The following is a 14,822-nucleotide window of genomic DNA, read 5'->3' as shown; positions in this document are numbered from 1 at the left end:
TCCAAGGCATTAGTCAAAGCCAGTCCAAGAAGTCAGGATACCAGGAATCCAAAGGATAGCAGGGAAACAAGACCGATACACAAAGAGGTTGGTGACAAGTTGCTTGCACAACAGCCAAGCCGAACTGATGGCTTAAATCCCTTCCCCTGCTGCTGTACCAGAGCCAGCTGATGCTGATGAGGCTGAGTTCATAGGTGGTGCTTCAGCCCTGCTCTTCATCATCACTGCTACTGGGGAGGTTCCTCTGTAAAGCCTTCAGTCTAGCACTCAGCCGTCTCTGCTGAATTGCAAGACGGATCTGTTTTCTTCTGTGCTCCAGTGGCCTTGGTGAGGCCTCTGGAGACACTGCATGTTGCAAGGTGTCAGGTCCAACGGGAGGCTGCAGGCATGGTGAGTCATCTCCTGACTTTGGCTGTTCCTCTATTCTGGCAGGCTGTAGTCCCTGTGGTTGTTCCTGTGGGACTTCTGCCTGAGGATGTCCCTCTGTTCTAACTTCTAATTCCCCTTCGTCAGAGGAGGTCTCTGCAGGCTGACTCATGACAGTAACTGGCTGGCCACTATGTGAGACAGGATGCTGGACTAGGTGAATCACTGGTCTGGCCCATCAGAGCTCTTCTCACGGCTCTTAAGTACACAAAGTACGAACAGAATATCGTGAAGTGAATGAAATACGTATCTTATAAATATGGCATTATTTCACAATAAAATCACAGTGAAAGGGGCATTGGACAAAGTTAAAATTATCTGCAAAGGTGATTCCAGGGCAGCTACCAATATGCTTCCCACAATTAATTGCTGTAGTCAGAAATGGCAGCTAATGCCTTTCTTTGGAAATAATGAAAAACTTAAGTGTTAACAAGTGAGCGTGGAAGTTAAAAAAATCATCATCCAAAATGGATCAAACAAGGCAGCTTTTGGTGATGCAAATATGAAAGATTTGTTATGTACGGATGGATGTCCTTGCAGAGGTTAATGATATCCTGCTTTGTTCCTTCGAGCAAATCTCTAGCAACAGCTGGAATAGATTTGTCCATTGGAACTAGCGCTCCAACCATTTAGATTAATAGATTAAATTTTTTTTGCTCAATTGAGAATTTATAAAAATGGAAAGCAGACACCGCTTTCAAAGTGGCATTCCCTGTCCTCTCACACACAAAAATGAATGCCCCTTCCAAAATGGCACCTGCTATGATATATACATGCATCATCTAAAACCAACCAACCAACCAAGAAATCGGGGATTCCCCCCCCCCCAGTTTTAGTCATATGCAAATTTAATCAATCAACTAAAATTCATACAATCGAATAATTATGATTTCCACAATTGGCTATTCATGTCAGGAATCTCTGACCTCACATATGTGGGGTATGGTGCAGACACAATGCCAAACCATTTGGTTCTATGCCTAAAGGTAAATTTGGGGGGCTAAGAGTGAAGAATGGGCCCAACTTAATTCAGAAGGAAGTGCATCTTAACTACCAGATGTTAGGGTCATGTAGACCTTTAGCAACTTGGATGCTTTTCTCTTAAGGAAGTTTCTTATGCAACTCCCTGTGCACACTTTTACTAACAACTTCAATAACCATAGACTAGAATTTGTGCCTGCCCAACTAAACTTCTAATAATATACACATCCTCTTCTTCCATCACTACAGTAACAAAATATGGTAATGCTCTTGTTTCAAGTAGGTTTCCTTCAGATAATCTAATACTAAACAAAATTGTGCACATCAGCGGAGCCCAAGATCAAAAGCAGAAATTTCATATCTTTCTACTTTCAAAGTAACTCTTTTAAATAGTTACACTGGCTCACAGTGTGTGGAAAGAAAGAATAAAAAAAAAACAATCAGCAAAACAATCAGAGAGTCCTCAACATCCAAGTCAATGCTCCCCCATTGTCAAACATCTGTCAGACAGGAAAAGCTCTCCTAGTGGATATCAATCTACCTGATGCCTCCAGGCTGAGGGGGGTGGGAAGGCTTATTTAGCTGCCCAAGATTCCTAAACTGCATGTGAGGATTGGCTCTCTTCCCCTTGAATCAAGGGTCTGTGACAGGTGATAAAAGTAAATCTTGGATCAGTAGACATTTTGTGTCAACCCCACAGACAGCTTGTGTTGCAGCAGGGAATTATTTAAGCCATTTAGACTACTTTTGATACCTATCCTCCTTCAAACCTGAGCACAAATGGCTTGGGCGCTCTGTGCACAAGGAAGGCCATGTCGAAAAAGAGGGATGTGGAAGAGAGAAGTGAAATGCACAAGAAGAAGAAAAAATCACATTGCTTGGCACTGCTGTAAAGCAACGTACTAAACAACAATATTGTGGGGTCACCTAAGTATACTCAACACAGTGGAAGGTGTATCTGTTCTGTGCTGTGAAGGAACTAAGAAGACATGGGTAATTTTTCTGTGAAAGAATCATCGCTGATTGTTTGTGCCATATAGTATAAAGTTAATGTCGAAGTAATAATGAGACTCTGGCCCTGTCAAGGTCGTGCAAGACAGGAAGTTCAAAGGGAAACATAATTTCCCTAGTTTTGTTAAGCGAATCAACACCTCTAAAGGCTGTGGAATCCCAAATCCTTGTTACATCCAGGGTGAGGAGTGGTATTCCTGATAAATTCTAATCCAGCAGGTTCATGCTGAAGTTTCCCTTTGAAGTTCTTTTTGTTGGAGAATGGTGACTTTGAAACCAACTGTCTTCTGGGAGATTTTCCCATTAGATTCTGAATGGTGCCATTTTTAATGTCAGATTTGTCTGAATCTATTCCTTTGCAGACAGACTGACCTGTTTGCCCTATGAAAACAGCAGAAGGACATCTGTTGACAGACAATGAGGATAAGCAAACGGATGGGCTCAAGATGGGACAGCTGATGTTATCAGGCCCTACAAAATTATTGCCGGAGTAGATTTAGGGGCAAAGTTGGTAACAGGTTTGTTGCAGGGTTTTATCACTGGGTCTGTGTCTTTGCTGGGTGCCCACTGTTGTTGATAAGAAGCTGCTTTTCTTGTGAGATTGTCTCCATGCAATGAAAGGCCTACCACCCAAGGACTGTGTCATACAAATCTCATTGTCCAGGGTGGGCTCCACGTCACTGATGATGCATAGGACAAGTTGGAGCTGGGAGATGTAGTTAAAAACCAGTAGTATTTTGTTGGGTCCAAAAGACAGTGAAACAGTCTCCCACATGAGAGGAGATGTCTGCAGTGCATGTACAGTAAAAGAGATACATGTGTGCTCATCATACATGATAGGTACTTGGGTAGCACATGCAATTTTCTGTTTGGAGGTGATAACCATGTAGGAAATTAATTTACATGAGGCATCCCTTAGATGAAGGAGGAGTAAAAGACAACTGCACACCTGGAATCTTACTGAATGCTCCTTCCTCTATTTCAACCTTTTTAAAAAGTCCCCAGATATTCTCTAGAACAGGACAATAGCAGATACATTAAATTGTAAAAGAATAACAAAGTTCTGAGTTCTCATACCTGTTGGAAATGACAGAAAATATGAGAAGTGGGATGCACAATTTGAGACTCAGAAAGAAACAAGAAAGAAAATGTAAAACACACCACATTTATTATGCTTTCAAATCTCATGATTTTTACATCACATGTTTTAAAGGGCTTACTCATGATTTGAACAATTGAGGTTAATAACACAAGGGCTTTTTTGTCACCCTGGCTAACTGGAAAACTTTATCATATTTCACAGCCTGCCAAGAAACTGACCTTTCTCTGCTAGTAGATACATTTTTTTTTACATTTCATTGCTGCAGCCCAAGGATAGGGTTGCTCACCTGTTTCTCCTTCCCCTGTTGTACTCAGCTCCCTTGCAACTGGGCCAACCACTTCCTCCATGGCTGTTTCAGGGCCCTCCTTAATCCTCCACCAGAAAAAGGAGTATCCCATGCCAAGCAGAACTTTCCCTCCCTGCTACCCTGATTAACTGGCCCGCACCGGTTCTTCCTCCAAGCCACACTGTCCCTGTCCCTGTCCTCTCCACCAGTGGACCAGATGGACTCAATGGTAAAGGAATGCCCCTGTCTCCCAGGACGTGCTTGTCCTTGCTAGACCATCAGGCATATGGGTGATACCTGGTCCAGCCAAGACAGGCCAGTAGCCTCACCAGTGCTCCTTGAGCACCTGGGCTATCCAGCCCTGCAGCAGCAGCCTCAGTGGGTGCTGCATGTTTACCTACTGCTTGGGAGGCCTAGATCCCTGCAAACCAAGAGAAAAACAAAGCCTTTCACTGCAGTTGGTTGACAAATTCAGCTTCAAATTCAGTAGGCAAGTGGAGAGGAAAGCAAGTGATATTCATGTGTGCGTGAACCAACCCTGAGTTCACAGACCTTGTAGTCAAGCTGCCCCCAACACACTCCTAACTTTGAACATTATCGCATTTTCCCCTCCACAATATTTTACTTTTCTTTAAAAATAATTTAATGTATGAAGTGATCCAAAGAACTGAATGCATTTCTACCCCAGTAGATAACTGAGAACCAAATATAGAAATGCACTTGAAGGGCACATGCATTCCTTATGGGTGCAGCAACTGGAAAAAAAAAAGACCAGGCTATTAACATTAAAGGGACTTGTACCTATACATCAATGTAGGTGTCCACAGTTGGTGCAGCACTCTTATTTTGCACTCCAATACTTACTTTGGAATACACAATGTCAAATGTGGAACAGCTCTTAATGTGCCTTTCATTTCACATCTCACTATATATCCATGTACCTGGTTTTTCCCCTTCTTCTCAGGCCTGCTTCTTGTTCATGCAAAATATCACATTCACACTGTTGATTATTTTTAATACCGCCGGTCAGGATACAAAATGCTTTATAAAGTTCACATCATCAACCCCCTACAACAACCCAGTGAGAGATGAACACATGAAGCTGCCCTATACTGAATCAGACCCTTGGTCCATCGAAGTCAGTATTGTCTACCCAGACCAGCAGCGACTCTCCAGGGTCTCAGGCAGGGGTCTTTCACATCCCCTAACTTACCCAAGGCCACACAATGATCTGAATGGCTGAAGTATGGCCTCGGGATCTCCCTTTCCAACATCCAAAACCCAACCAACATTCAGTCCTCTACTTCATACTGGCCCCAGCGCAGGACTACATTGATTTGCTATGTAGTGGTTATTTAGGTGAACACACAGTCCAGCCGTACCAAGAGGCCACCAGCTGATCTTCCTTTTCATTTCTGAATGAGAGGGACTCAATGAGCAAGCAATAACAGATTAAACAAAGGGACTATTTTCCATTGATACTGTTTGTGGAGATGATGTTCAAAAGCCATAAAAGCCTTTCAACACAGCAACCTGAGATCGGTTGGCACATGGGAAGAGCATTAGCCACTCTATATACTTGTGGTGTTGCTGCACAGTAAAATGTATAGCTGAGTGCACACGGTAGTGGGTCTTGGCATAGCATATAACTGGATACTGGGAGGCTCTGTGGTCACACACAAACATCTAGGGCAGAAATAAGGATGGGAGAGCAGTATGCTTAGGGGACCAACCTGAAGAATCTATTCCTCGTTATCTATATAACAGATATTCAAAAGATAAGTCAATGCTGCAGATCTTAAGTTATTCGAATTTTCTATCCAAAGAGGGTTGGTCATTCTGAATGAACAAAAAGGAATTGATGGGAAAAGGGACTTTACCTTTTTCAGATATAGGGGAGCTAGCTTGATCGATTATTTTATTATAGCTGCAGACCACCTAGACTTACCAATTTTCAGATATTCTGTAATATGCTGGGCAACACTTCCGTGCTGTTATCACGACAGAGGCTGACACGTACAAATACCTCCCTTTACCTTCTGTGTAGTATTTCCCCCGTAAATTACAACCATCGTTTCAGAGGCCTTAGTCTTATAAGAAGACAACAGGTTTCGACCATATGCAAGTTTATAACAGAAGCTGCACAATTCTAAATTCCTTGTGAGAACGTTTGACTCTTCTCCAAATATGCTCGGTTGACTAACCTCTCATCGGAGCTGCAAATAGTTCCCAAGAAAGGATATGAACGGATACTAATTACCAAAGGGGAAAAAACGCTCAATGACAGCTAGCATCCTGAATCAGGAATGGGTACACGATGAGAGACAAACAGAACTGCATTCAGTATCCATTAGCAACACCTCTCTGTTTTTCTGCAAAACCTAAGAGACTAACAGAGCAATCCTAAACTGTTAAGCCCCTGTAAACCCATTTACCTCAATGGGCTTAGAAGAGTGGAACTCTTCAGAGGATTGCACAATAACTATAAAATCTGTGTTAAAACAATTAACAGAAAATGTATTTCACAAATGTTTAATATGTTTACCATTTCTCTTCAGAAGCACCCCCCGTTTTAACGGTATTAATATTAAAGGAATTATAAATTGCCAGCACAAAGTTTAATTTATTTTAGCAATTAAAAAAAAAAACTTTGGGGATATATCCCAAGTGCTACTATACAAAACAAATAATTTCAAATCTGCAAAATGAAAATGGAAAAAGTCTCTCTTGAAAACAATGGTCACGGCTTTAAGAAAAAGCCCTAATTTTCACCACAGAATGCACAGTCTCCTTGGCCTTGAAAACAAAACCTTGCATCCTTATTAATTTTCAAACACCTGCTATTCAATGTTTTGCCTTTTTTGGGGGGGAATCTTCACATTCATGAATAACAGCGCTTGACGCAGATCCTAGAAGCACCAATTTGTAAATGGAAAAAGCAAAAACAAACAGCAAACGGATACACTTCCTGGACTGTAATGTGCTCTATGATTTGCTTTATTCCCCAGCCTGGATGACAGTCCTTTGCTGCAGAGAAAATACCAAAGGGTAAAAAGACAGCTCAACTAACCTGTGTGTTGCCTCCGATGCTTGGTGAGGGCATGACGTGTCCCGCCAGCAAAGCCACAGAGGTCACATAGGAATGACTTCTCGCCTGTTGCAACAATAAACAGATGAGGGACTGCGGAGGTCACAGATCATTAAAACATATCTATCAAGGCTTTCAGGGTTACTAATTCCTCCAATCAAATGTTTCCATGTAAATATGTCAAATGGGAATGAAATTACCACTGCGGTTTATTGACTGTGATAAAATCTGAAAAGCACCACTGAACATAATTACATACTTGTCAGACCCATAAAAATTAGCTTTATTATCAATGGAATGGTTTTGTACAACTTCATTTCTGTTAGATGTCTTCCAGATGGGGCTGCTTTATGCACTTGAACAGTTTTTATGCATATCCTGATTTTTTACAATTCCCATACATCTGGCCTTTCTGTGTTGAGCAAAGACTGCCTGGAAAAGTTAATATACAGTGTATATATCTGGTTCTGCTTAAATAAAAAATATATTGGATTTACCAACAAAATAAAGACGCGGAATGAATTTTAACTGATTTGATCACAACCCTCCTCAAGAACCTCTCAGTAAACTGTAGGAATTAAAATTATTTTCCACGAATACAGAATAGGCAGCAATAAAAACCTACTTTATTCAGTACCAACAGCAGCTCAACAGTGTTTATGTTTCTAAAACTTTCATAACAGCGAAAAACAAGTCTGGGGATTACTAGAGAAATTGAAGTCACACTTGCATTGTTCGTCTTTAACGATATGTCTTTATTCTAAGCCTCTGAAACCATTAAAAGATAGATTTGGCAGGCGTGCTACTTGTTAAAAGTGTGTAAATGTACACTTATAGTTTTATTCCAGAGAAAATTTTGCCTTTTGCAGTTTATAAAGGCAGTATATCATTCTACAGTAGCATTTTTAGTCAGTAAAGCCCAGGCATGTGAGGCAGATTCATCCCACAAGACCAACGAAGGAGGGTATTACAGAATGATAATACTAACCTTGGAGAAAGCCAGTGAAATTATAATACCGCTTTAAAACACAAATGAGTCATTTTGCTCATTTGGAGACAAATTGTACCCTCCTACCCAGATACCAATTAGAAGGAATTGAAGGAACTGAGAAAATATTTCAGATAAACAGCAACATTTGCTTTACACCTTCTCCTCACAAGGAAGATAGTTTACAGACGACAGAATACTACTGGGGTTAAGTGCAGACATTTATCGCCTCTGGGCAGCTGCTTCAGTTTGCTGAATCCTCGTCAGCCATTTTGCCAGCTGCCTCAAAAGCCATTTGAAGTTGAGAGGTAGAATTTATATCTTTTAAACGAATAAATAAGTTAGTATGTGTGTGGGAGGGAAGGCAGCGTGGTATACCCTGGACTCGTCACACCCTGGAAGCTAAGCAGGGTCGGTACTTGCAATGGAGACAACCAAGGAAGGCTCTACAGAGGAAGGCATTGGCAAACCACCTCTGGTTCTCACTTACCTTGAAAGCCCCTTGCTGGGGTTGCCATAAATCGGTTGTGGCTTATAGAATCATAGGATCAAAAAGTTGGAAGAGGCCTAAATACTGTGCAGGATGACCTAAAGCATCCCTGGCAAATGATCATCCATTATCTGTTTAAACAGCTCCAAAGAGGGAGAACCCACAACATTCCTGGCCAACTGATTCCTACCACTGAATTGCCCTTATTGTTAAAGTTTTTCTTAATCCCCTCCTCTGCACCTGCCCTAAAGTTTCTATGTCCTTCCTATAAAAAGGCCTCCAGAATAGGACACAATACTCTAAATGGGGTCTGGCCAATGCAGTATATAGTGGTACTATCAAACTTTGTGTCCTAGACTCTATACATCTGTTGATACATCCTAATATCGAATTTGCTTTCTTTGCTACTGCATCAACGCGGCTATGCATCCTCAATTTGCAGTCCACCAAAACCCCAAGATCCCAGTCACACAACCTACTGGTATGTGTGCATAACATTTTTACTACCCAGATACAAAACCTTATATTTATTTCTATTAAATTCTATTAAATTAAATTTATTTCTATTAAATTCTATTAAATTTATTTCTATTAAATCACATCTGCTCATTTTTTCCAGTGTACTCAAGTCTGACTGTATTTTATCTCTATCTTCTGGATTGTTCGCTATTCTACCTAATTTGGTCTCATCTGCATATTTAATGAGTAGTCCCCTCACACCCTCATCAAGATAAAAATGTTAAAAAGCATCAGGCCCAAAACCAAGCCCTGTGGCACCCCACTAGCTATTACCCCGCAAGCAGTCAAGGAGCCATTAATTACCACTCTTTAGATGTGATTATCCAAGCAATACCTTATCCACCTAACCATCCTAAAATCGAATCCACAGCCCTCCAATTAACCTATCAAACAATCATGGGGAACCTTATCAAATGCTTTACTAAAATCCAAATATACAATATCCATGGCAACCCCACGACCTACCAAACTTGTCACCTGATCAAAAAAGGAAAAGAGTTCAGTCTGACAAGACCTATTAGGGACAAATCCATGGTGACTACTCCTTATTACCAAGCTATCCTCTAGATGTTTACGAATCAGCCCTTGTAAAACCCGCTCAAAGATTTCCCTTGGGACAGAGGCTAAACTAACTAACTGGCCTATAGTTCCCTGGATCATCCTTCCTCCGCTTTAGAAAAATCAGGACAACATTCACTCTTGTCCAACATCTGGCATATCACCCATCCTCCAAGAAGCCATGAACGTAATGGATAAAGGCTGTGCCAGATCCTCAGATAGTTTTTGAACTCTCTTGGGTGAACACCATCCAGCCCAGGTGGCTTATTCCCATCCAAAGCATCCAGATACTTCGGAATGACCTCTGTATTTATACTCACTTGTAAACCTGAATCCTGCACACCACTGCCCCCAACTGGGCCTCTATTCTCCTTCAGGGAGAAGATTGATGTAAAATAGGCATTAAGCCTCTCTGCCTTTGCTTTATGCTCCATCAGAGTTTCTCCATTTTCACCCAATAGTGGACCTATCACCTCCTTCACCTGCTGTTTACTCCTCACATAACCAAAAAACCAAACCTTTCTTATTATTGAGCTTCCCTGGCCAATGCTAGCTCATTCTGAGCTTTGGCCTCCCCTAACAACCTCCCTAGCAACCAGTAGGTACTGTTCCTTGGTAATATGCCCCTCCTTCCATTTCCTAAACATAATTTTTTTTCTTCAACTCACCATAGAGCTCTCTGTTCGTCTACATTGGTTCTTGGATCTCCTACCATGTTTCTTGTTGGAACAGCAGTAGATTGAGCCCACAACAATTCACATTTTAAAAGAACCCAACCATCACTTGCCCCTTTCCAATCCAACACTCTTCCCCACGGAATCCTTCCCATCATCTCTCTAAATTTACTAAAATCAGCCCCACTAAAATCCAACATACATGTTCAACTAAAAACATTCTTAATATCAACATATGATCACTTCCCCCTAACACGCCCACCACTCTAGCCACATCTACCAGCTCTTCCCTGTTAGTTAAAATCTAATCTAAAATAGTTGTCTCTTCTACCTTTTGAAAGAGGAAGTTATCCTGCAAACAAATCAAGAAATTACATGAGCCTGGACTCTTGGCAGAATAAATCTCCCAACAAACATCAGAGAGATTGAAATCACCCATAGCCGCTCTAAAATGTGGTTTAGACACACTGGCCAGTTTCCCCAAGAGGAGAGCATCCTCCTCCCTGATTAGGCAGTCTGTCACAAACTGCAACCACAATACCATTGGTCCGTCCATTATTCTCACCCAGACACTTTCCTCAGAACCATCACGTTTATCATCCAAAATTTCCTTACAATCATACTTTTTTCTAACATACAAATCCACAATCTTACCCTTTCCTAATGTACAAAGCCACACTTGATGGCACTTACGTATGTACATGTGAGTGTACCTTAAAGAGGTATGAAACATGGCAACCAGGGGTGGTCTTTTACATTTTTGCAGCCAGGGAACAATATTGAACTGATGCCCTATCGTCTACCCATGTTCTGGAGACTTTCTCATCTATCTAAGTTGTCCTAGGTCTTCCTGAATTCCAACAGGTCTGTCTTCACCTCCTCCACATGCACACACTGGTCACTTTCCACACCTTGCCATTGTCCCCCATCCCCAAGTCAATCCTTGTTTCTGGGTATTAACAAAGCCATTTCTGCTCAGCTAGTCATGTTTCACATTGGGAGTTCAGACAAGGGATGCCTTGACCTGCCCTTTCCCTATTCCTTAGCCCTTCGTAATTTATTCCCAATAGTGCCAAGCACTGAGTTTTCCTTTCAGCTCCTGCTATCCTTCAATAGCAGAAACTCAGAGCACTGAAAGAGAAACGCTGTCTTCATCTCTTAGCCCAACACAAGTGTTCCCCTCTAAGAAGTAACATTTAAGACCACTTAGTGATGTCTTGCTGGCAGCAGCAACATAAAGAACAGATCTTTTTCAGGCATAACTGATGGCCAAGAGTGATGAGCAGCTGCAAAGAGTATAGTAACCACTAACCAGCTTAAAATGCTAGTATGCTACAAAAAAAAAAAACCCAACCCATCCCTTCAAAGAAACAGTAAATGTATCCATAGTCCTCACCATTTGCTCATCAAGAACAAAACACTTCAAATCATATACAAACTAATTTAGCCCATGGAAAATCTAGAGATTCTTTGCAATGGGAGCTATGATAGACAAATACTGCTAATGGATTAGTAATGTTTATACCTGCATTTTAAGATTTATCTCGGCAATATACGGCTAATGTAGAGAGTTATGTATGGCTAAGTAAAGTTTGAGGGTTACAGAGAACAGAGGCATCAGCACTGGGAAAATACAAGGGGGAACCCGCAACAACTTGCAGGAGGTATCTTATTTTTCCTTCCTTCATTATTTCCCTTTCCCTTTCCTGAAAGCACCCATAGCCTCTCCCCTTTTCCTGCTTCCTTCTCTCCTTCCCAGCCAACAGCCAACCTACATTTAACTGCCCCCTGTCTTTCCCTCTCCCCAACCCCAGCAGCCTCCACCTAGAAAAACTGTGACCCAGTTGTGTGGTTCCAGCCATTGGGCCAGGCCCACTCCGAGACCAGTGGCATGGCCCCTCACTTTCTCCTGTATCCCTCTGCCTACACTATTTCCTCTTTTTCTCATCCTGACAACCCCCATATCTTCTCCCCTTTCCCTGCCTCCTTCTCCCTTTCTTAGTCATTCACCAACCTACTTTTTATCTGCCTCCCAACTTCAGCTATATTTATTATTTATTTACTTTGTTTATACCCCAAATTTCTCCACAGTGGGGACCCAAAGAATTTACATCATTCTTCTATCCTCCTTTTTATCCTCACAACAACCCTGTGAGGTAAGTTAAGCTGAAAGTATGTGACTGGCCCAAAATTACCAAGTGAGCTTCCACAGGAAGATGGGGATTCGAACCTGGGTCTCCCGGACCATACTCTGAAGCTCTAACCACTATACCACACTGGCATTCATAGGGCCTTCAGGAACTGCTGCGTCAGCTGCGCATGTAAGTAATCTGCGCCTGCCAGATAACTTTTTTGTTTTGGGTGAGATTTAAATCCCCAAATGTTTTTTCTAAAACTTTTAAGATTTTTATGCAAACCTGGGGCATCACCCAAGTTTGGAGAAAAATCTTGTTTCTCTCAGTGTGGGCCCAATCTGTGGATTTCGGTATCTGCAGATCTGCCCACACTTGATGAATAGATTTATAGATGGTGTATGTATGATAGGGTCTCCCTATCCCTTGAGAGGGTTTTCAGATCAAATAAAAGGCTGTCTGGGGTAAGGGAAGGCATGGAAAGATCTGCTCCAACATCTCTTTCTGCAAACTTTTCCTTCTGGACTCAAACCACTCTGTTCTTAGTACCAGGCTATTGACAAACAACAACATGCTTACTAAACAGTTGGGAATCTCTTACAGGAACCATACTTAATATAGAACCCATCATATATCTTCAAACTCTGTAGTTTTAACTCAAAAAATGGATCCTAAATGAAGTATCTGTAAATTGTCTTTACTGAATAACTGAAAAGTAAAAATGATTTTGAGTTTTTAAGTTTCAGAAATGTTGTAACACAAACAGTTATTCCTTTAGGTTTCACTTCCTGGCACATGAATGGGCCAGTGGGTTTGGAGCTGAGAGACATTTTAAGCACAGGGATCATGCTTATTCAATTCAACATATCATTTTGTCATATCCTTCATGCTTTAGAGTTAATTTCGCATGGATTTCACTGGAGGGTTTTCTATTTGTTTGTTTGTGGCATGTAAAAGATGTTTAACTGTTGTTAGATACAGTCCCACATACAATTATGAATGCTGGACCACACACAACCGGGCACACGGTTTTTAACCATACCTTTAACAATTCTATCATTCTTCCCTCCAGAAGTTAAAGCCTGTAAACTTTGAGGAGGATCTAAGTGGCAATATATCATTTGGGCGGTACAGGGGGCTGATCTAACATGCCATGTTTATATGATAACAGGAATGTAATAGAAAATGGTTCTTTTCTTAACAACTTGAATTAGTTTCAAGTGTGCCATTTTGCATTCAAATGCAGAAAGACACGGAAACCAATCCTTTATTTTCTATTAGAAAACAGCCACTGTCCCCTATCTCTCATTATGGTGCAGACTACAAGACCTAACAACAAAAATCCATATTATTGATCTTACCAAGTCTCCACAATTATTCTTTAGAAGGAAACGCCGACGATAAATTACATCTGCACTGGCTTTTCATCTGCTGTTCGATATAAGTGATCTCTCAGGGCAGGCTGGAGACCTTAAATCGTCAACACCCTTGTCAAAGAAGCTAAGGAGGCCCAGGATTCCTACAAACTGCTTTGGAAGAACTTTTAACCTATAATTTCTAGCAACAACTCATTTCGTTTTCAGAAAATTGGTGGAAAATCTTTTCAGGAATATATTCCCCCCCCCCCCCCAATGTAATAGAACACTGTTTCATCTTCGTAAGGAATGCCTACCGAATTTTGATCTAAAGACCGTGTTTCTCCTTGCCTGATCACTTTTTAAAGCCATGAGTTACGTATGCTGTTTTGCTAAAGAGCTTAAATATAATCTCAGGTACATCATCGTCAGCTTTCCCTCCCTTCTCACGATGCTACAAATTACAGTTCTACTTAATATCATCCTTAAAGAGCCAGGCCGCATTTGAAGTATTTGTACCGAAAATGTTAGTTTCAGTTCTCATAAATGACTGATTATTAAACTAACGTAAGCCCTTCACTGGGATCTTCTAATGTGTAACATCTTTATTTTTAATTCAAAGGCATAGATATGAACTTTTCGTAACCTGTAGTGAAGCCTATACTAACTATTGGTGTAAAACTGATATTTACTGATATGCACATTTAAATGTAGAAGCTTTAAAATTAATGCTGTTGATCAGTAATTAGTGAGAGATTCTTTAGTATCATCAACTAATACTTCAGTTAGGAGATGTTCACATGGAAGTTATCAGCATTTCTCGCCTCTGTGTGAATGGTACCTCGCTTATTGATTAAATTTATAACCACCCTTTCTTCTATGCAGCTCATGGCCAAGTACATGAGCCTTCCAAGCAGTTTTCATCCACATCGAATTAATGTGTGGATACTGTGGGGACCACCTGTATAAGGGTATACTTTTCAGTAATTTTTGCTGGCACAGTAGCTCCAAAAGGTACCACTGGGTCATAGGGTATTTTCTCCATGTGATTGTGTACACATGTGCCTAAGGATAATTGTGTTGCAGAGCTTCCATGGGCTACCAAACAAAGATGCACTAGTCTGGGCTTCACCTTCACATCACCCAGATCCACCCCAAACATCATATGAAAACAAAATCAGATGACTTACCTGCATGGGTTCCCAGGTTAAC

General features: G+C 41.2%; 1 protein-coding gene across 1 annotated transcript in view; it reads right to left on the bottom strand.

The window, feature by feature from the left end:
* ZNF407 (zinc finger protein 407) overlaps positions 1–14,822 on the bottom strand; it is a 406,301-nt gene that overhangs the window by 155,548 nt on the left and 235,931 nt on the right. Inside the window, exon 5 of the mRNA XM_056854466.1 lies at positions 6,877–6,960. Within this exon, the coding sequence (XP_056710444.1) occupies positions 6,877–6,960 (84 nt within the window). The remainder of the gene's footprint in view (positions 1–6,876; positions 6,961–14,822) is intronic.

Source organism: Euleptes europaea, chromosome 8 (assembly GCF_029931775.1).
Source record: "Euleptes europaea isolate rEulEur1 chromosome 8, rEulEur1.hap1, whole genome shotgun sequence".
Classification (NCBI taxonomy): domain Eukaryota; kingdom Metazoa; phylum Chordata; class Lepidosauria; order Squamata; family Sphaerodactylidae; genus Euleptes; species Euleptes europaea.
The sequence above is the reverse complement of the archived record's forward strand: the minus strand, read 5'-3'. Positions and strand labels throughout refer to the sequence as shown.